The 24,244-nt window shown below is 31.8% G+C and overlaps 1 protein-coding gene across 1 annotated transcript; it reads left to right on the forward strand.

The window, feature by feature from the left end:
- Positions 1–298: 298 nt before the first annotated feature.
- On the forward strand, positions 299–23,132 carry LOC129225660 (H/ACA ribonucleoprotein complex subunit DKC1-like; the record flags this gene model as incomplete). The annotated part of the gene is given in 12 exon segments (XM_054860135.1): positions 299–354; positions 10,797–10,883; positions 11,618–11,959; positions 12,905–13,031; positions 15,269–15,399; positions 15,545–15,688; positions 16,413–16,533; positions 17,180–17,298; positions 18,022–18,119; positions 18,627–18,714; positions 19,597–19,716; positions 22,952–23,132. Coding segments are annotated over 12 exon segments (1,490 nt in total), but the record flags the coding sequence as incomplete, so codon positions are not given.
- Positions 23,133–24,244: the final 1,112 nt, after the last annotated feature.

Here is a 24,244-nt window from a genome sequence, read left to right on the forward strand (position 1 = left end):
AACGAAAATCCCGTAATGTTGCGGATCAAGATGAATTGCCGACGAATGAAGATGTATGAAGACGCAAAAATGTAATTTCTGTTATTTTTTAAATGATTAATTTTTATTTAATTTGATGCTCGTTTAAATTAGAAATTGGAATTCATACACGGAAATTAGCTTTGATTTTAATGTTTTAGAAGATTTTTAGGATTAAATAAGATTGTTTCTATATATCGATTTTTTTTCCGGCAATTTGCTATTTCGATGTAAGGAGTTCCAACTGTATTTGATTTAAATTTTTCTTATTTTATTCCAGATGTACCTATACCTAAATCAAGTGAAAAGAAAAAGAAGAAAAAGCGATCTTTAGGGGTAAGGACATTCACAATGTTCCTATTTCATTATAAGTGAAGTTATAAGTAAAATGTTTTTTTATTTATTTATTTATTTATTTATTTATTTTTTGTCCTTTAAAAATAATCACATCTAAAATGCAAAATGTGTCTATAGGACTAAACTAAGTTAATTATATTAATTATTTTGTTCATTATTTGACATTGGACATAACTTCATCTGGTGCACTCTTTGTTTATGTTATTCCTGTAGATCTCAGAAAAGCATTGAAAGAATTAGTAAAAGTTTGAGAAATTCAATGTCATTAGAGAATGGTTAAATGGCTTCTTCCTACCATTTATTAATTAAAAGTTGAAATACCAATATCTGTAAATTTTAATACAAATAAGACACTTTTTGAAATGCATATTAAGGCAATAAGACCCCAAAGCAGAACACTGCTAAATTTGTGATGTACGTTCCAGAACCTGAACTGCAGAACAATTCTGTTCAAATGAGAGAGAAAAACTCAAATTTTCTGCAGAAACTCTACAGATGTGTGTAAAATTTCTGCTGAAAATCTGCAGTATCTGCAGATTTTCTGCAAATATCTTCCAACTGAAGATAGAATTTTGCACAAATTCTGCAAATTTCTTTAAATTAGAAGAAAATCTAAAATTCTTAGAAATTACGATAATTGGGTGGAAAGCTAGTGAAAAATGTTGTATTCGATAAGTCAGCTGCAGGAACTTTGGATTTTCTTTGAACTTAGAGAAATCTGCAGAGTTTGTGCAAAATTCTATCTTGAGTTGGAAAATATTTGTAGTAAATCAACATTTTCTGCAGAAATTCCATATTCTAAATCTGAAAAGATTGATTTTTCTAGCGTTTTTGGTTCCCCTTTTTCTTATTTTTCCCAACCGATCTTCATCCCCTGCAATTTCCTCCATTAACATATGTTTTAGAAACATGTCAACATTAAAACACGTCCACTGCCAAAAATTGCGTGTCTTGTTTCAGAGATCCTTTCCATCCTGGAAAATATTTCAATTATTTAGAAAGTTTTGAAGAGTTTTATTATATGCTACCCTAACTCGACTCATTTTCCTTAATATTTTAGTAATTTATTTATTTATTAACACTAGTGTTTGCCCAGTGGTCGAAATTCGACCATATTCATAAATGAATATTTCTCGTATGAATTTAACTATTTCCAACAATTTTATTTCTACTCTTACTCATGTTTACTGCCTATCTGTAAACATACAAATTTTATATGTACACATTGAAACAAGCAGTAATAATTTATTCTACTTTTGCTTTTCGTCTGTTAATCTCAAAATGAATGTATGAAAAGGGATATTTGGGTAATGGGGTTGTTTCCGAAATTTTAAAAGGTTTTTTTTTTCTGAAAGACCGTGCTTAAAAACATAGGTTTTTTAACCATGTTTTAAATAATTTGGAAAAAATTAATATTTTTTTACAATTATTTTAATTGGTGCACAGATTGAAATTCATTTTTTACACTTCTGCACATGGCATCAAAAGTAATAAAATGCCATTCGCTGATGCCGTTAGCACATAGCGCTAATTAACCTTAAAATAAAAAATCATAACCTGGAAATGCGGTTAACAGCAAGGCATTAACATTTAGCGCAGTAATGGAGTCGCGCGCCAAAGTACATTACTTGTAATGTCATAAAGACCACGCCTTGTTTCTAAAATTGGACATTATAAAAAATAATAATAAATAACAGTTGGGGAAAATATAAGTTTATTCTAGCTCCACGTTATTTTTTCTGCTTATTCAGTCAATTTCAGTGACTAAAAGTAGTATACTTTGGACTGAAGGAAACAACTCCATTGAGAAATTGGTATGGTCATCTAATTCTTGGCTTGAATACTTTTATTTTAGATACCATGTTACTTTGTGATAACCCTATGCTAAGAGATCTTTTCCTACTCTTTGTTTACGTATGCAAAGGAAAAACATTTTTTGCGCTGACATTAGGAAAAAAAAATTGATGCCAATGGATAAAAATCGCCAATTACCCAATTTTCAAAATTTTCCCTTTCGAAATGAAGCATAAATATTCAGTTTATACGTAAAAATTCTGTGTGAACAATATTGCTTACAAAACGTCGACTATTATTGAGTAAGTTGCTTTCTTTGTCATTAGAAATATAAATTTCCAAGTAACAAATGAATGAACTCTACTCGTGGCAACATATAACTGTCCATTCAAAAAAACTGGACGTCAAATAATATTACAATTTTTAAAAGAGGTCGTCTTTGTGATTGGGCAGTTCTCAAAAGGTGGGAGCAAACACAAACCTCAACTTTGAAGCTTTAACACCAATTAACTTTCATGTTAATTAACTCAAAAAATTTTGAGTGAAAGTTTAATACTGTATGGAGACAAGAATTGACATAAATTATGAAAAAAAAAAATGCTCTTCAAATACCCTTAAAAAATATTTTCTCTGCTAAAAGACACTTTTTTTTTTTTTTTTTGGAAATTCAAAACGTTAACTGCGCAAATGAAACATCAAAAAGAATTTTTTTTTAAATTTCCATACTATGTTTCAAAAAAAATCCAGGGTATGAATCTCAAACTGAATAATTTTTTGATAATATTTTCCACAAATTACAAAAGTAGAGACTTATTTATTTTGTAAACGCTTTTAGAAAAAAAGGAAGTTGGAAGTTTGACATATGTTCAAAAGTTAATCTGAACAACGCTATTATTTGAGAACTAAATATATGATTTATATGTTTTAAAGGTATTTTTCGATCCTCAAAATCAATTTTTATTTATTTTATATGTGTTTTCATATGTTTTTATGCAGTATCTTTGACGGAAAATTATTTTTCTTAGACATATATGTGAGATGTCCAAATTGCGTTACAATCTCGCCACCGATAATTCTGTCCATTTGTTCAATATTGTAAATGATCTTCTGTCTTGTAACCTTAATAAAAAAGGCTATTATAAAGTTAATTTCTTTAATCCATTGGTATTTTTCACAATAAATACGTTATGCATTGAACATTACATAAATTGCAGTTGAAGCAAAAGTTTTGATCGTAACGAATGCGTTTAAGTAAACAAAACGGCGGCAATAATCGCCAATTTTTGTACCGTAAAACGGGGGGTGAAAACCTTTTTAAAAGTATTTTTCACAATCTTTCCAACCATACCAAACTCGAAGCACTAAAATGTACTTTTGGTGTAGAAAAAGCGGTGTAAAAAATGAATTAAAACTTAATGTATCGTTTTTCCAACAATGAATTTCAACAATAGAAAAGAGATAAAATTAAAACTTTTGAGTTTTGCTAACTGAAAAACGCTTATAACTTTTCTAGTGGATTTAGGTTATTGAACCTTGGGCGCCATGACAATTTCTTCGTTAGGAGTATTTTTTAAGGGCCTTTCCAACCATATCAAATTTGAAAAAATTGGACCATCCATTCGCATAAAAAAGCCATTTTGGACGAAAATACATTTCTAATTAATATCTCCGTTAATTAGCGCCCAATTTCAAAAAATTTTGTTGATGACATTAAAACTCGGCAATATCTACTGAATTGAATCAAAAAAGAATGAAGAAAATCGGTTCACAAACAGAGGAGAAATCGGTACCAAAAGAAAACCGCTTGCCTATTAATATATAAAGACTAGTCGACCCATGCGGAACTCCGCACTGTGCTTCAAATCGTTTCATAAGTTATTTCGCTCTTTAAAAATTTCAAAGAAAGAGCATAATGAAGAATAACCGAAAAAAGTGAATAGGAAAAGTAAGCGCACAAGAGAAGACATGTAATTTGAAGACATCAGTAGCAAAACCTTGTTAAATAGAACGTTGTGATAATTTGATCATCGCTCACCTTTTGGTTGTACGTATTTTCAATGCAAACATAAATATCATTAAAAGTGGCTGAGTGACAGTGAAAAAGCAGTAATTGTACATGTGAAAAAACAGGTTGTGGCAAATACAGTCCTGCCCATGTAAGCATCTGACGGGAAAAAACGAAACATTAAAGAAATATTTATCGGCACGGATTCGAACTGGCGCCATTCTTATTACAGCAGGACACTCCAACAAACCTAGAAATTGCGACTTCCTTTTCGAATACTATTCATTGAAGAAATGCGTAGTAAAAAACAGCAACAAAGCTTTTTGCCAAAAAAAAAATACGATCATGCGTCTATGTTTTGTCATTAGCCAGCATGATACGATTTAAAATTATTCGTAAAGCATGGAATTTGATAAAGGAATGAGGAAGATCACATTTCTTACTAATGAAGTTAATAATAAATTTTAATGTTTTATATCGTATTCGAATAAAAAATTAAAGGTTTACTGGGTGAAACTCATAGTTTCAATTTGGCGTAGTATTTTTTTCATTTGTACAAAAGGTTGAACACTGCTTTTAGAAAAATCTTCATTTCAGCATACAATGAAAATGTTTTTCTGCACAAAAATATTCCCTTGAGGTAAATTTAATACTTTTTTTATGCTAAAGGAGTTGAAACACCAAGTAGCATTTTCATTGCATTTATTTTATTACATGTGTTATCTGTTGCATGTTATGAGTACATGTAATGCGTAATATTAATCTAAATTTGCTATGATGTCGGACAGCCCGAGCTTGCCCTAAGTTCAGTTAGTTTATAGCCGAACGCTCTACCGAAAAAACTTATCAATTTAACCGAACAACTAAGTCCAGTGCTTTTAAGCTTTATTTAAAAAAAAAAAAAAAAAACATATACACACACAAATAGGTTAATTTTTTTTTTCTTGCTAAAAGCAATGCAAGAAAATAAAAAAATGTATTAGAACTTTGCTTCAAAAAAAAAAAAAAACTGCATAAGAACTTCAGGCTGCGTCAAGGTTTTGCAACAGCAAGGGTGTCTCCGAAAACTTGATTTTTCGACCATAAGTGTATTTTTCGTAATTAGCCGGCCTGATAAGTTTTAAAATGAGGGGGGAACAATATATAAGATATTGAAGAGAAGTGTTTTTATTTTTGAAAATTTTTACAATTTGTTATCGCAAGCTGCTTGAACCGTTTTGACTTAGATGGCAGCACGTGTTCATCATTTAACAGCACTGTTAAAATACAAGATAAATTGAACTATGCTCTTTTTTAAGCGTAGCTTTTCGAATGTAGTAAAAATGTGATATGCTATTTGTTTTTTTGCAAAAAGAAGAAAAAATACATATTTCACCCTTCAAATTGAGGTAGTAATTTTTTTATTCATACAAATGTCAAAAACTCATTAGACGAATGTATATTTCAATATACGATTTATTATTTTTTTCTGAAAGAAAAAACCAATTCTATTGTAGTCTGAAATCTTAAACCTGTTACTTATATTTTCGCTTACATTATGCCTTAATTTTCTTACCAGAGCCAAAGCTTTAAAAAAAAAAAAACTTACAATTCACAAGTAATTTAGCACAATGTCACATCAAGTTTTCATAACAGCAAGGCGCGTTTCCTTCTCATTTATTCTATTCCCTCATATTTGTTATTTACTTAATTAAATATTCATGTAATGCGCGACATTTCTCTAATTTTTTGATGCAGATTGTCCGGACGTGGGCCCGAACACTCATTCTCCTGATTACGAGGAGAACGCTCTGCCGATCAAGCTATTCAGCTCTGTCGGTCATAGTGCAAGTTGAAGTTATAAGTTTAACCGAAAACCTCACTCTGGTTATTTAAAATAGGTTTTTTGACTGGAAAAAAAATTTTTAGACCGTGGGTCTATTTTTCGTCAGTGGCCAGCACGATAAGCTTTAAAATAACAGGGTGGCGACAGATCAGGGAGATCAGGGAAAAGTCAGGGAACTTTATCACTCAGGGAAATATCAGGGAATTTTGAAAAAATAACAAAAATTCAGGGAAAATTGATCAAATGAAGAAACAAATTTTTTTTCCTTGCAAAATGAAGTACTTTGATTCCCTACAAATTTTACGCTAATTATTTGTTTTAAAAGAGTAAAATTAATGAGGTGCGATTATGCAGTACCACATATTTGTGCATCTTTTTTCCTCAAGATCAAAGTATTCAATCTTAGAATGAGCTTCCTAAGATTGCTTCTGTGTCTGTAAAGTTGTTTATTTTACCGTACTTGAATTTTCCTTCCAAGCATTCCAAGCTACGTAAAATAAACAACCCTACAGGCAAAGATGAAGCCGTCATTAATGACTTGCTCCCTTGCCTTTTTTCATTGTCTTGAAGTAATTAGCATACTGTTATCACGATTTCAAGAAAAATCTTTGTTTTATAATTAATGCTGAAAAAGTCTTAAAAGTTATCACTTGGCATTTTAATTAGTTTTCTATTATTTTTTAATAGTTAAAATGCTGTATTCATTCATTAAAACCTAAGTTCTTGATTAGAGAATAGCTCAATATGACTGGTTGTTGAAAGATTTCAAATTTTTTGTACATAAATATGTTTATCTACCGTGTACAAGTAAAGGGCAGTAACTGCACTTTTTTTTTTTTTTTTTTGCGTTTTTATCATCTATTGTACGTTATCTTTATTGTACATACTCGCTTATTTGGTTTCCACTGAAAAATAGGCGCGAAGAAAACGTCTAATTCGAACATTTTCCTATTGTTAATATTGAGTCAACCACATTTTTTTCAAATATCTCAAACTTATTTCCGCAGATATTGCCGTTTACCCATGGCAGTATTATTTACGGAAGTAAAACTACATTACTTCTATACTTTAACTGTCACTTGTTATTCTTGCAGCTACAATTATACTGAAAATTCAGTTCAAGATTATTTCAGTTTAAATTTTTTAGTTTTATCATGGTTAGATATGTCTTTAAGAGTGATTTTAATAATTTCTTAGAATTCTTATGTTAACTGGTTCCTGGAAGTAAAGTATTTGTTTTAGATTTCCTACAATATTTCTCTGTCAATAATTTAATATACTATTTTTACCAAAGAAAAAAGGAGCATCTTTTCAAAATATGTTTTTAATTAACAGCTTAAACTGTTCCAGGGGTCTGTCCAGGATTTTTCACAGGGTCCGTTTTTTGTGAAAAATCAAATAATTTTGTGAAAAATGAATTAATTTTGTGAAAAATCAAAAAATTTCGCCAAAAAAAAAAAATTTTTTTTTTTTTTTTGTTAAAACGAAATTTTAGAATTTAGAGATGGCACAAACTGCATCAATTAAACTTAAAGTTGAGTGTTTTCCTCTTCTATGTCGAGAAAATCATTCTGGATTTTTTTTTCTGATATTTGGCGGGGGGGGGGGGGGCATCGCTCTTTCAAGTATCAATATTTATCTACCATTCTACATTATGATGTTAAATTATACTAGATATATTTTTATACAGTACTTAAAATAATTGTAACAAAAATATAAATAAAATAAAATTCAGAATAGGGTTCAGCATTCAACTTTTTGACCCAAGACACTCTTAAAAAGCACAGAATTTGGTTTAAAACTTCTAAATTCCGTGATTTTAACAAAAATAAAAAGATATTTCAATTGTTTACCTTTTAACAAAGCGTAATAATCATTAAAAATTCGAAAAATCGGATTCCCGTAGCGGATGCAAAGAGATCGCAATTCTCAAAGTGAAGGCATCAAAAGTATAAAAACAGCTTGTAAAAGAAATATTTTTGATAAAATTATTTTAAAATTGCATTTTAGAGTCCTATAATAAACATATCATTAATATCTGTGGACACAGTTGAACCAAAAAATAAAATAAAATAAACCATCTATTTAGCATTTTAAGTTTTGACTCATAACAATGGAATTTTGCTTTAAAAACTTGAAATGAGAGTTCTAACAGAAATAAAGAGACTTTTCATTTATTTGAATCCTAATAAAGCGAAGTTAGCTTGAAAAAAGAACAAAATGTGATTCTCATATCGGATGTTAAAAGATTGCATTTTTCAAAATGTAGACATCTAAAGGAAAAAAACGGTAATTAAAAGAGTTTATTTAAAGATAATCATCCTTGTTAGCATCGAAAAATCAAAACCCATATAATTTTCTCCCAAAATAACAATTAAACATCGCACCGCACCCCCGCACCCACCGTAAAAACGCAAATATTGACAAGCTGGCGAAATGATGAGAATATTTTCTAATCAAGTCATTATAAAGGTTCAACGCCAGACGCTAAGTGATGATAATTTTGAAGTTGGTAACATCATCTGAAGCGATCATATTTTTTCCTCACCCTTACTATCCCTTTGCAGTTCTAAGTTCATTTCGCAGATATATATTATTATTGTTTATTAAATCATGCACAGAGAAAAGTGCTTACCAATGCCTTTTCAGAAAAGTTTACAAAAACACCGCTGCTAATTAGCTGTGATAAAACAAACAACCATTATATTTATTTGGCAGTAGCCATTATTTATCGCTTGCAGGAGCATTCCAAGAGTGCCGATTTTTTTTTTCAAAATTAGCCGATTTTGTATAAGCTGATCCCTCTAATTTGACTTAAAAAAAGGTTCCAAAAATTATTTTGCTTTCAGATTTGCTCTTTCAATAAACAATTTGACAGATCCGATCTTGTTTATCAGAATTTTGTGAAGGGTCCGTTTTGTTTGATCGGGATTTTGTGAAAGGTCCGTTTTGGTTGATCGGATTTTTGTGAAAGGTCCGTTTTGGTTGATCGGATTTTTGTGAAGGGTCCGTTAACGGACCCAAATATCCTCTGGCCAGGCCCCTGTGTTCTCACTGCATTTCATTTAATATGCAGTTCTATTTAAGGGTAGAGCAAAGAAAGGATACCATTATCATTGGTAACGTAAATCAGGGAAATTTAGTGAACTTAATCAGGGAAAAGTCAGGGAACTTTTTTTTCCATTTCCTGTCGCCACCCTGAATAAGGTGTAAATCAAATAAATTGATCAAGAATTGAGGAAAATCTGGCGTAGAAACCAAAAACAGGCTACAGAAATAATATACAAGGATTATTTCAATTGCTCTTTCATGCCATGTAAAATTAACTTTAAAAAAACGTGGTTTGAAACCCTAAATTTGGATTTTTATAAAACTTAGCTCTTTCTATGCATTTTATAAAGCATATGAATTATTTTTGGAGAATCTCAATTGGTTTAGGTTCCACAGAAATGCATAGCAACAGTTAAGTTTTAAAAAGTGAAAAAAAAAAAAAAACTCCTCCTGTGTGAAACAATTTTGATTTAATGCTCCCGATTTGTGGGAAATGTCACGTTGGTTGCTTGTGTATACAATGCTTGAAGTACTTGCAGAACAACTTAGGTCAAATGATTTTACGTTGCAGAACATTGTCAAGTATTCTGCTTTGGAGCAATAAGAGAAGATTCACACTTAAATTTCTAAGAGTTTGTTCTTGAACTAAACCCGTTTCATAACCTGAGAAGATCATTTAAAACTTCGCAAAATGTGAAACATTTTTTAAGCAGGAGCTCATACACTAAAGATTCAAGAAGATTCATGAAAACCCACACTGTGGTACTGTGTCAGATCTAGGGGTTACAAACCGAGGCCCTTGTCCTGAATGGCAACATTTGGGGGGCAGCAAATTCATCCTATTTTTGTGAGTGGGGGGGGGGGAGCTACTCTGCTCAAAAAATTGAAAAGAGATAAATGTAGATATCAATGAATCCTTGCATTGGATTTAGGCCTATGAGGTTTACATGAAAAATCTTTCAAGATTTTCAATTTTAGACCCTGTCATAGTTCTGATTTAATTGCATTTTAACTGAGTGCATAATAAGCTGTCAGCATTTTTTGAGCAATCACGATTGCTTATTGCTTTTATTTGCCTGTTTTTGGCATCCTATCATTTTATTTTCCCAGCACCACCCTCCACACCATCACCGTGGACCGGGTCCTCACGATTCCTATAGCGAAAGCTGTCTCCAGGTTGCATCCATGTCCTACACACACATGCATACACAACTACACAAACACATACACATACACACGCATACATAGATGCTTACACATACACACACAAAAACATACACACATACACACAACTACCCACACATTCATGCCTGCACACAAACACATATGCCTACACCCACAAACACACATGCCTACCTACACACACTCGTGATTGCAAAAAACATAATTTGAATTCAAAATGTCAACATTCAAATTATTTTTTCTTTTTTTTTTTTTTAATTAACTGATTCTTGATTTTAGTATTTTGGTTCTTCCGAAGCAAGCAATTTTCTTTGTGGACAAAAAGTTTTTAAAATAGTAGTTTTGGTTTCAAAAATTGTAAGGAAAAAAAAAAGAATCATTATTAGAATTTCCTGAATTTATACTTTGTTAGGTTGGAAATCCTACTAATGCTACTGTAAGTGCTCATTGTTTAGAAAAAAAAAATCTTTTTGCATTTGCGATGTGTACTCTGATGCAGAAAAATTACTGTTTTGATTACAATTTTTCCTCTGCTGGGCATAATATTGTCATTTTTCATTTCAGGATGTTCAGATGGAAGAGACATTCTTCGTTGCCCCATCAGAAAAACCACCAACGTTAAATTGCAAAGACTGGCCTCTCCTTCTCAAAGTATATTTCATTTTTAATAATCCATTGTTGTCATTTTTTTTTCACTACAAATAAAAGAATGAAACATTAGTTAAGAACTTTTGCTATAAGGATTCAAATTAAATTTCCTTAATTCTACTGGAGAATTTTCAGTACATTTTAATAATTCTTCAACTTCATTTCCCGTTCTTTAACTTCATTGCCATCAGAAAAACCACCAACTTTAAATTGCACAGACTGGCCTCTCCGTCTCAAAGTATATTTCATTTTTAATAATCCTTTGCTGTCATTTTTTTCCCCTACAAATTAAAACATGAGCTATTAGTTAAGAACTTTTGCAATGAGAATTTAAAATTAATTCATTCTACTATAGAGAATTTTCAGTATATTTTAAAAATTCCTTCATAATGTAACCACTTCTTAATTTTGAACTTAACTGAAGTATTTAATTTTGTACACTTTGATAATTCAATTGTAAGTTGTTTCTAGTTGCTAATAACCTTAATTTCTTCTGTTGTTAATTATTGTAAATGTTGTCTTAGAATAGTTCCAAAATCAAAAAGCATTTTAAAAACCAAATTGTTATACAGCAAGTTTATGTTGCTCTATAACAATTTAGTATAATGGTAAGAAATAACCATTGTAGGTTATTTCTTATTTGCTAAATAAATCTGTTGTAAGACATTCTGGTACAAGAATCAAGTAATTTCTAAGATTTTAAATAAAAAATCTAATTGAAAGAAATTTGTTTGCAGAACATAGACAGTTTAAATATAAGGACATCACACTACACTCCTTTGGCATGCGGTAGCTCTCCTCTACAGAGAGAAATAAGGGAGTATATGAAATCTGGATTTATCAATCTGGACAAGCCATCTAACCCTTCATCACATGAAGTTGTTGCATGGCTGAAAAGAATGCTGCGGGTGGAGAAGACTGGACACAGTGGAACTTTGGATCCTAAAGTGACAGGATGCTTAACGGTCTGTATTGAGCGTGCTACACGACTTGTGAAGTCTCAGCAATCTGCCGGAAAGGAATACGTCTGCATTTTTAAACTTCACAATTCAGTACCTGACCAGTCTCATGTTCTGAAGGTAATTTTTGAAAGCATAGTTAATTTTGCATTCCCCCCTCCCCCAGTAAAAAGCAAGACTTCTCCAGGGGTGCTCACCTTCTAAGAGCAAGGATGCACCCCCTAAATATTGCTAATACCCCCCAAGCAAGAGCCCTACCCCCCAAAAAATAACAAATGCTCCTCAAAACAACCTAAAATTTCAAAGGGCGTTGTCTGCGCCATGAATCCCCCCCCCCAGGTGAGTACCCCTGACTTCTCTTATATGGCTCTTAAAAAAATTCCCTCTTAGCTAAAAGTAAAAGAATGGTTAGTGTAATTAAAATCACACACATTTTCAACTGCCTGAGAAAATTAAACAGCATTACAATGTATCTCTAGTCCTTCATTTTTGGGATTTTATTTTAAATAGATAGCACAATATTAAGATTAATTCAGAGCTTTTATATTGTAGTGTAAAAGGTTTTGCCTTGTGCTAGAACTTTTATGTAAACTGAAACTAAATCATCATCTAATTTATTATTGTAAAAATATTCAGACTTTAAAAGTCTCTTTTAGTCTTTGAAAAGCTTATTTTATCCTTGAATGATCCCTGTATGCTCCTTGAAATTTTTTTCTCAATTTTATGTGCAAAGCATGAAAAGCCTAGTAGTTGGGACTTTGATCCTAAAATTTTCTACATTCTGAGGAAAGTTTTGAATTCTTGTATTTACTAAAACTTTTTTTGCATATGTTATTGTATGTTAGCAAAAATAAAGTGTTTGTATTTATCAAAAGAAAAAAAAAGTTTGTATTTTATAACAATGTTATTTTTGTAAATATATTTTAAATAATTATCCTTGTTTATACTGTGATATTACCATTAGAAGTTTATTTACTTCCGCTGATTTTTCCATAATTTATGTAGCTTTAAAAACTTATGTAATAATGAATGTTTGTCATGCTTCATCAAAAAAATTCTCCGCAGGCCCTTGAACTACAGACAGGAGCTCTCTTCCAAAGACCACCCTTAATATCTGCTGTGAAAAGACAGTTGCGTGTCCGGACAATATATGAAGTAAAACTCCTAGAATATGATAATGAAAAAAATCTTGGTAATTCTTTTAATCTTTTTTTTTATTGCTTTATCTTTGAGTTATTGTTGTTCTATAAGTTGTACAGTCAATGGTAGAAATGTACAGTTGAACCTCATTAAACCGCCAACCTTTGTATCATGCCCAAAATTGGCAAAAGTCGAAGGTAGCAGTTTAACAAGATTTCTTTTGCCAATTCTTCACCAGAATATGTTATTGGGAAATTAAATTATTATAGCAAATTGATTACCTATTCTATTCTATCTAAAGCATTATTGTTTTTCCTTTTACCTTCAATATGTCTTAGGCAGTTTTTCTCTTTGGCTAACTTTGTTTTCCGCTATGACTTATTTGCGGACTTTCAAGATTGTGGTTCAAGCAGTAATATAATTCAAACTATGCAATTTTTGTGATTAAAAAAAAACATTGAGGTGGATGTTTAATGAGAGAATTTGTATTACATTTCTATCTGGGTTCGTTGATTTAAATCAAGTGATTTTTTTTTAACAAAATCATTAATTAAAATCAGTTTATTTTATTTTTATAAATTAATTTTGCACATTAAGAATGTGTTACTCTAAATTTACAATCTTAACTTCAACATCTCACTACATAGATTCCTCTTTCTGTGTGTGAAACAGATTTTTACTTTTGCAATATTACTTTTACTCCAAAATTACAGTTCCAGTTAAGAAAAATAGTTGCTAAACATATTCTTTTACACTAAAACGTACATGATGATGGAAACCTTATCTTTAAGCAAAGCATAAAACAAAATCATATTTATCTAAGTATTATAACTTATCTTAAGTTTTAAAAGTAAAGTGAATGGATTCATCTGTTGTATGAAATATATAATGTTTATAAATGTAAAATAATTAACGACTAAAAATTTTTGAAGATTTAAAATAAATCGGAAAAATCAGATATAAATTTTAAAAAATCCTATTTAAGTCGAAAAAAAATCGTACCTTGATTTTTTTTAAAAATATCAAAAAAATCACGAACCCTGATTCCTGTGCAGAACATTTTCTCCCCTCGTTCTTGGCCAATATAAGAAGGGGGGGGGGGGGCGAAGAGTGGTTTAATGAGGTTTGATTATTTAGTTGTACTTGCTACATTTTATTGGAACTCTTTTCATTAGATTTTTTTAAAATCATCTCTCTAGAAGAAAGAAAAAAAAATTTTTTTTTAGTTTTCCCATTCCTTAAAGATGTAAAAGTTACAGAAATGTGGATGCTGTGCGGAAAACAAGTCTGTTTCCTTTTCTTTTTTTTTTTTTTTTTCGCCTTCTGGAAAAGTTGATTTTTTACCAATTAAAATTAAAATGTAGTTTGACAGTTATATAGTGAAGCACCGTCTATATGTTTCTCTTTCATAAGTTTTTTTAAATTGGTCTCTATGGAATCTAATACATATGCCTATTATATGTTTTTTATTCATACGCTTGTTAGATACACAGTCTTCAAAAATGTTTAAACAGTGCTTCACTATTTTTTTACAAAATCTTGTAACAGCTAATTATTTAAAAATGTATGATGTTATTTTTCCTTCTTAGAAATATGTATGAACTTTTACTATTCAAAAGCTTTTCTGTTTTCTAACTGCCAGTAAATTTCTAAGTTCAAAGCATCAAAAAGTTCCCAAATTGGTCAAATCATTATTCCATATCTAATTTTCAGTAGGGTGTGATTTTTTATTAATTGCATAATCAATTTTTGATTTTTTTTTTTTTTTTTTTTTTGTAAATTGTGAAGTTTTTGTTTCTTTATTAAAGTGAGAAAGTTACTGAACTGCTGCACAACCCTTAACCTGGAGGACCAGCCTATTATGCTATTGACATAATTCTGTCCTGTGTATGCATTTACAGTTTTAGTGAGAAAAAAAAGTAGCAAATACTTTGCACCAGGAAATAAAATTTTTCTTTCACCTTGCATTATAGAAGTTAATGTTTACATGTAGGACCCTAAACTATAAAAATATTTGAAGAAAAAAACCATTGGGATAGAAATATTATTATTTCCCAAATACATGATTTTGTACAAGAATTTGAAACCGAGTGAAAATAAACATTTCTTGGGGGAAAAAACTGGTTTCTTCTGGCTGTTCAAATTTTTTATGTATCTGTCATCAGAAATGCAATTCATTATAATGAAATGGTTTTAAATGATCTGCAGATTTTTATTCAATTTTTTCCATGCCATTTTGTTTGTTTTTTCGGAAACTATTTCAGTATGCATCTGTTTGAAAATTTTCAGGCATATTTTGGGTTAGCTGTGAAGCTGGTACTTATGTACGAACCATGTGTGTGCATTTGGGCTTGACCCTTGGTGTTGGGGGCCAAATGGCAGAACTAAGAAGAGTACGAACTGGTATCCAGCATGAAACAGTAAGTTTATTACCAATTTATAATTATTTGTACAATTATTATCCGGAAAGAAGCAGTATAAGTTTTAAGTTTGATCTTTAAAAAAAAAAAAAAAAAAAACACTTTTAAATGTCAGATGTTTATTTTGTACCTTTTTTTCATACAGGAAAACTTGTATACTATGCATGATGTGTTAGATGCAATGTGGGTGTATGACAATTTCAATGATGAATCATATCTAAGAAGGGTAATACAACCTTTGGAAGCTTTGCTGACTACCCACAAAAGAATAGTAATGAAAGACAGTGCAGTAAGCATTTTATTATTGTTTCCTGTTTTCATTTTTCTGTGCTCATTAAAATAAATATGGAAAATGTGAAGTAACTTTTTTAAAAAATATAAGTGAAATGTAAACTATTACTTACAGTTAATTATACTTATTAGTTATTTTATTGTGAACTGAAAAGGTCAAAATAGTATTTAAATTATCTTTTACCTAAAGAAAGATATACCCGTTCCCTAGGGTGGTTCAAAAATACATGTAAAAAAAAAAGTTTCTCCTAGATAACAGGACACCGCTCAATATTTTTACCCTTGTAGATACACTGGAAGAATTTTAGCTTCCTCAACCCCCCTCCCCCAAACTTCAAATGTATGGGAAGGAGTGGGGGTTAAAAAATACTTTGAACTGGGGAAAAAAAGCTACATATTATAATATACACTAGTAATACGCATATACATTGCAATAAAATAATTATTTACAAAAAAGGAAAAAGCTGGAAAAAATTAAATGTTTCTAAGTTTGGCATTTTCGGTGCTGCAACTTAATGTTAAATTAAGGGGTCATTGAGCACCCTCTTAAAATTTGATTGTGAAGCTAAATTTTTTACAGCATAATACTATTAGTAAGTCTAAAAGAAATAGAGGGTGTCTTGGGACTCTTGCTGAAAATTAGTTTTTTGAACCACCCTACAGTTCTCCCTACCTCTCAAGATGGTTTTCTTGATCCCTTATTAACTGCTTTGAAATTTTAGGTTAATGCAATTTGTTATGGTGCAAAGATTATGCTGCCCGGAGTTCTCAGGTATGAAGATGGTATTGAGCTTAATCAAGAGATCGTTGCCATAACTGTCAAAGGTGAAGCTATTGCACTGGGTAAGATTATTCTTTCCCGTACCACTATGCTTCATCTAAATTTTTTAAATCCTGCATCAATAGTGGATTGAAGAATGTTCTTCAAGTCGCTATTTTTCATATACTCTGTTAATGGAGCTATCTTGACATTCTTCAACATTACAAATTGATGTTTTAACATTAGTTTACTTTTTATATTGTATTTTAATGAACTGCATTAGATCTTTCGGACAGTTTCATATCATAAAAGCACCTCCTTAAGAAATCTCCTTTGTTTCATAACTTAAGATATATCAAGCCTTCTCAGAGAGGAACTTCCAGCCTGAGTGGTTTCAGATTCAGTTGTGATGCCTAATAATGTTCTTTATGTTATGATATGTTTTTCTTTTTAATAAAAATAAAAGAAATTCCACGAAATTTATACTTAAATATAAGAAGCTAGCTAATCCATGCAAACTTCTTGTTTTGTTCCTGATTGAAATTTAATCTAATATTAATTTTTAGCCCTTATTGTCTGTTTTCATTAATGATAAAATTTCTATTTAAGCAAAGATTTATTACTATTATAAGTTACTTTTTTTAAATATCTTATCGCGTCAAACTTTTCTGTCTTTTCAGCAATTGTTACATTTAAACATATGAGTTTAATTTTCGGGTTTTTTTCTAGCTATCGCTCTGATGACTACATCCACCATTGCAAGTTGTGATCATGGAATTGTGGCCAAAATTAAGAGAGTTGTCATGGAGAAAGATACATATCCTCGCAAATGGGGTCTTGGACCTACGGTAAGGATGTACATCCACTGCTAAATATCTGTTAAAGAGTTATTTTCCTTTGCGGACAGGTGGGGAGGAGACTAATCGCTAAGATCCTAACGGCCATTTTTTCTTACGGGCACTAAAAATAAAAGTTGTATAAGTGTGGATCAGTGCTGGATTTAAACATGCATAAAATCCTCGATCAAATCTTTGTCAAATGAAGTATTTTCTGAAAAGAGCATGAAATATTCATAAAATATGAAGAAGCTCTCCCCCTTCCTCTGTAAGAACTCTTCAAATATGCATATAAAAATCATTGAAATTGTTAAGGGGGGAAAAACATTAAAAACTTTTTTTTCTTTTTAGTAATTTTTCAGTTTTAGAATGTGGTGCCAGCCCAAAATTTTCATAAATTTTGATCACTTAACGCCCTTGAGCAGGCTAAAGCCTTTGGCCCTAAAACAGAAAGAAGCTTCCAGGCCCCATTTTGAGTTTTTCTGGGGGAGGGGGGGGGGGGCAAGCAATACAATTTTTCCCGGAAAACAGCAAAAACCACGCCCAGTTGCATGTAAAAACTTTAATTGTTGGCAAACAATTGGGGTGGCAAACAACCCCCTTACGGCCCCTGGGATCTTCTACCATTTGTCCTAAAATTTTCCTCCTCCACCCCCGTATATAAAATATGTTGAAATATATCCCAGGAAAAATATTATGAATATACATGAATGATAAAATTTTCTTCCCTTTTAGGCAACTCTAAAAAAGAAAATGGTACAACAAGGACTGCTGGATAAATATGGTAATCCAAATGAAAACACCCCTGCTGATTGGGCCATGAAACAGAAAGAGTGAGTGATGAATTTATCTTACTATTGCTGAAATTAAAAAATTTTCACAGACTGAATTCTTTTGACTTTCTTAAACTATTGAGACCATTCTTATAAGTGACGTCGGTTTAGCATAAACATAGGGTAAGGATGCACATTCTTTTTAAAACAGCGAGCTACAAAGACTGGAATTGATTAAATAGACGGCCACTAAAAAAAGTTTGGGGGGGGGGGGGGTCAAAAACTCGCAAATTTTTTAGGAACTACTGTAAAGTCTGTAGCAGAAATTAATATGGTGGAATGAGTTGCATAAAAGTACCCATTAAACTCATTTAAGAGATTCACTACTCCCGCAGATGCTTCGTTAAAGATGCAGATCACTACTTTCTGGAACAATAAATTGTTTAGTATGTTTAAATTGATTTTCGGTGGACTTTTTCTTCCTTGCAAAGCAAAAGTTTTCCAACTTTTTGTTCCTTATGCTATGCATGCATATTTTGACTCTTTTTTTTTTTTCCCCCACTCTAGAGTTAAAGTAGAACCTGCATCTCCAATGATTTCACGGATAAAAGAAGAAAACTCTGCCTCTCCACTTCAACAAGAAGTTACAAAAAAGGTAGGTACAAGTATACAAGGAAAAACTTAATATTGTGATAAATATTTAACAAATCAGTTCAAATTGAAGCCTTCACAGGCTTGTGGGGACATCATTGCAAGATATTAACATAGCATTAGAGATGCTGCTAGAAATCCAAGGCTAACATTAAAATGAAGGGAAAACCAAATACATACTTTGTGGGAAAAAGAGACTATTCTAATGATTTCTTTGAAATCAAGCAACGTAAATCTGAAAGTATTAAAAAGTTTACTTACCTGGGATTTGAAATGGAATACTGAAATCAAAACATTTTCAAGATCCGAAAGAGACTTTTTGCTGCCTATTTAGTTTTAGAAGCCAGTTAAAACCTTACCTGATTAATGATTAAAATATTAACAATGTTACTGTACAAGCTCACATAAGATCAGTATTAACATAAGCATCTGAAACGTGGTCACAATCAGCAAAAGAAAATTGTTTGAACTGTACGAACTTTTTAGGGATGTTTACATTTTAAAATTTATTAAACTGAACAGAATGAGATGGGCCGAACATCTCATGATAATGGAAAGTAGCTGAGCTACTTTGAAAGTTTTCCTTATTGGCCAATTGTTTGGACTGCGATTTTAGTGCTATTGAATTAAAAAACTGGCAATCCATGGCCAAGAGGAGAACAGCTTGGCTGAACCTTTTTTAAGAAGGCCAAGGTTGACTACAAGTCCAGCAAAATTTTTTGTCTGTTTTCTCCTATTTTCTGTGCATAAAACTTGTCTATGAATTTCTTTTCACTTTTGTGATGTTCTGCTTTTTGTGCCTGATGTTTTACTTTTTGCATGAGTGCTTCTGCAATTTTATTTAAATGTTCTTGATCAAAGTTTCATGTGTGAATAATATTTTCAGAGAGCAGCAAGTGAATCATCTGATAGCAGTGCAGATGAAGCCGTTCCTGAAGCACCTAAGTCACCTGAAAAGAAAAAACACAAAGAAAAGAGGCACAAGCATTCCTCTGAAGATTCACAAGTAGGTTGAAATTTAGTTGCTTGCTTAGCTGTGAAATCCAATTAATTTCATAAGCAATAAAAAGAAGCATTTCAAATGTTTCCTTTTAAGAAATTTGAAAGATAACTAATTGTTTTCGTTTGAATACAATGTGGATGCATTATAGTGTCTATGAATGAGATGAGGGTTCAACACCCCCCTTGATCATCCCCTGTATATCTGCCCCTGATAAGTTGCTTCTTCCCACAATAATAGTTGTGAGAATTTGTTTTCTTTTTGAAGCAATCAACAATATGTTTTTTAAAAGAATTAAGTAAGTCAAACTCCTGTAGTTGCTTTTTCTCATACCATTTACGGATGTAATTTTTTGAATCAAATAATGTAATATTTTAAACAAGCGGCATACTTCTAAAGATACTTTGTTTGACTAAAAGTGAAATAAAGATATCTTAAACTATGTAAAATTCCTCAGTAATTTTTACTTCATTGAATTAGCTTTTTTACTGTATCGAAAATGTTTGAACAAATATGATTCATATAAGCAGCTCTCTTAGCAGCATTTTGTGGTTTGAACAGAGGAGGCATCAGGTATGAAAGAAATCCACTTGAAATACCCTGCAGACGAATAAAAGAGTCAAAGAAAATGATTTGATATGTAAATTACATCAGGTCCTTATACCCCTATTAAGTAGTAAACATTTTTAATAGCAAAAGATGATCTCTGTTACAAACAAAATTAATAGCTTTTCCATATTATAAAGCTTCTTTAACTGTTTATACAATAGAGTAATAAAGAACGATTGCAACAGCTGTGTCTCCAGCCAGCACTCTTCAAGAGACGTGAAATTTTATCTTCACAAGAGTCGAAATAATTGAACGAAAATAATCAAAATGAACTCAGGGGTAGACTAATTGAATTTTTTAGTTGCTCAAACGTTTTGTAGGCATCTTCGATCACTTTTGAAAATAGTTATTGGAGATTAAAATAGAAATTTAGGTGAAATCTTTTCATCTCTACTAGTGTTCACGCTAGGCCGTTTTTGAAGGGCGCAGCGCCCTGCCCTTTTCCATATTAGCAGAATGCGCCCTGCCCTTCTTTTAGATCGCGAAATGCGCCCCGCCCTTATCAAAAAAAAAAAAAAAAGAAGAAATTGCACCCTGTGTTTTTAAAAAGATGCCTCAACCGTCGTTTCGACCTGCCGCGATATCGGGGCAATTTTATTTGTCCAGCGATCGTCTGCAAAAACGCTCATGTCTTATCCTTGTTCCCAGAATTTCACCCTGAAAACGGCCCCATAAACAAAAGGGGAAGCAAATAAATAGGCAAAGAGGGGATGAGATTCTCAGAATTTAAACAGGTTTATCAGTAGGAAACAAAGGCATGTTCTTCCTTCTACTGAGGGTGGGTATTTGAAAGGTTGTGGGAAGGAGTAGTGTCCTCTGGGAAGGGAGAGATCTTTGTTTCATTCCTTCCCATCCTTGATCTTCTGAGAATCAACAATGAGAGGGAATAGGACATTTTCCTAACAATTTCAGCCCTTTGTGTCCGTTTTTCGTTTGCACGTGGAAATTAGGCCTAGCTAATTTTAGTGCATTGCTAGTGATTTTGTAGCAATCTTTTCACATCTGTTTCTGGAAAGTTAACTTTCTGATTGTTTCCTAAGAAGAACATAGTACAAAGCTTACTGGGCTAAAATGCAAGGGTATTTTTTTAATATCTTAGATTTTTAACCCCCATCCTAAGCCCCCCCCCCCCTAAAAACCGTTTGAAATGGAAAAACATTGCATTGACTGGGCGTTCATTCAATTCTTTCCTTTTTGCTAAGAATTTTTATTATCTTTTTATATGATTCATATAACAATTATTTAAAACACTTATTGACACAATAAAAACCATACTTTTGACATACTTGTGCTTTTTTCTAACTAAAATGATCTTGCACTGTTTCTTTTTCCTTTATAAATTAAAATATTATGCAATTGATTTTTAAAAAAAATCACAAAATTTAAATGCTGATATATTAAATTTTCACAAATTGTCTGAGATAAAAATCTTAGTTTGGCCCAAGCTGCTTATGTATTGCATTTAGGAGCGCATACATCTGCCAACACATTTGTGTTATGAATTTGAACAACTCCATTACAAGGAAATAGAGCTCAAATAAAGTCTTTTTAGTTTTGCAACTTGCTACCACTGCTGCATTTTGAAGCACTGCACACAGTATTTTAAGTTAATTATTCCATTTGAAGTGTAGTATATTTAAAAAAGGAGAATTTACACTCATCACGATTTTTATGTCTACTAAAATACTCAATGGCACAATGCACATTACTAGGCAGTTTCTTTGGTAGAAAGGGGAGATCAGTAATTAAACACTGTTCTTCTTAAATTGAAATTCAAAGGGTTTTGAAATGCCTGGAATTTTTTTTTACTCTTATAGGTAGTTAAAATTATGGCCTGAAAAGTGTTGAAAAACACCCAAAGCCAAGTTTCAGTTTTTGCCAAATGTTCCTACAGAGTATGGAAAATGTGCTTAGCTTAGTTGGCATTTGTCTGTGGGGGGGGGGGAGCTAACCCTATTCTGCAGACAAGTACGTTTTCTGGATGAAATCATATTTAATACTAAAGTCAGTGGTGACGGCGATCGAGGGGGGGGGGTGATCATGGTGCAGGCTAGACTGTTTGAATATTTGCAAGGTGTTTTAAGTGTTATTTCTCCTCATAATTTTTTTGGGGGGAGGGGGGCGCTCAGTACTTTTTGAGTGGTGCATCATTGGTCTTGGGTGGGGGGGGGGGACACTGCGTTGGGGGGGGGGGGGGAAATAGTGCCCTTTTTAAAAAAGTGTCCTTTCAAAGGCCAGCACCCTGCCCTTTTTTTTCCTAGAGTGAACACTAATCTCTACAATGTTCCCTACACTTCATACAGAGAACTGAAAGATATGTACGACCTTTGGCAGTCCAAATAGTGTAAAATTATAATTGCTGAGAATTTTCCGGTAGTTTTCAGTAATCCAAGGTAGCATCAGCCCCAATTACCTCGGATTTTCTAGACTCTACTGTATTTAGTTTCAAAGGCATCTCTGCATCTCTATAAAATTTCATCCTAATTGACTAATCGGCTGGGGACCAGTAGGTCATTTGACGTAGTATGACTCAAGGTTAATTTATTTTTTGTAGTCAACCTACATGCTATTTTTTAGAAAGATTGGTGTGATTTTTGTCATTTATTTATTTTGTGTTTTGTTCCCTGTATAGCATTCAGAGAAGAAGAAGAAGAAGAAAAAGAAGAAGAGTTCATCACTTGAAGAATAAAATTCCTACTTTTATAATCCCCTCCCTATTTGTTTTTGTTTTTTTTTTTAAATCATGACTTACGAAGATTCAGAGCTATTGAAATTCGTAAGATGAATCTTTCATTGTTATTCATTCTTTTATTATAAATGAAAAAAAAAACTGACATTTGTTTATTATTTTCCAAAACGTTTTGTTCAAGTTTTCAATTTGGGATGGAATTACAAAAAAAAAAAGTTGCTACTTTCTGAAAAATAACGAAAATGAAACTAAGATCCTATGCTCTTCTTTTACTTTAGCAATTATATACACTGATTCACTGAGCTAAGATAGTTAAGGTTTTGATAAGAAATTTATTTTTTAATCTTTTGATTCTTTCTTGTAATAAGTTTGGCAACATGGTGTCATTAGTTCCCTATTCCCCTCCTGTGGACAGATTTATTTTTTCTGCTAATGGTTCCCTTTCTTTGTGTTACTATTGAGAGAAAAAGGTCTTAAGAGAAATTGTTGAGAGTGAGAGTAATTTTTTTAAAATTTTGTATTCAGGGGTTTTTATTTAGAAAAATAATGGATGTTTTTTTCAGTTCTTTAAAATTATTACTAACTGACTGAAAATTCTGCCTTGAGATAAATAGATAAATAAATACCTTTGTGCTAAACAGCAAAGTAAGAAACAATGTCAAAAAAGCACAAATTGCCGATTATTGCAGACACATGTTTCGGCGTTACAGGGAATGCCTTTTTCAATGCAAAAAGTAATGAGCTTATGGATGAAAAGACATTCGACAAAAGCCAAGAGCAGATAAGCCTGCAGCTTAAAAGATAAAAATAGTGGATTAGTCTAACACCAATGAGAAAATTATAAACTGATAAGGAACCAATAGGAATGCAAGCAAAGGCCAAAAGGTACAGTAAACCCGAAAGAAAGAATTCAATTGGACAAAGATTAAGCCAAAGCTTAATCAAACAGAAAATGTCAATAACGGTGAACCACAAGAAAGGAAAAGCTGAATGGAAGAAGAAAACACCAGGAAATAAAATAAATAGAAACAAAAATGTTCTGAAAAGGAAAAAATACAGATAATGGAAGAAAAAAGGGTGGGGGGGGGATGTAAACCAATACAATAAAGGTTTTATTAAACAAAGCAAGAAGCAAGGTTTAAAAAAAAAAAATGAATGGGTAAAGGACAAAGTGATAAAGATATAGGAGCCATTAGTGCTTTTTCTCATAAACAAAGTTGGACCTCCTGTGTTGAC

Source organism: Uloborus diversus, chromosome 7 (genome assembly GCF_026930045.1).
Source record: "Uloborus diversus isolate 005 chromosome 7, Udiv.v.3.1, whole genome shotgun sequence".
NCBI classification, from domain to species: Eukaryota; Metazoa; Arthropoda; class Arachnida; order Araneae; family Uloboridae; genus Uloborus; species Uloborus diversus.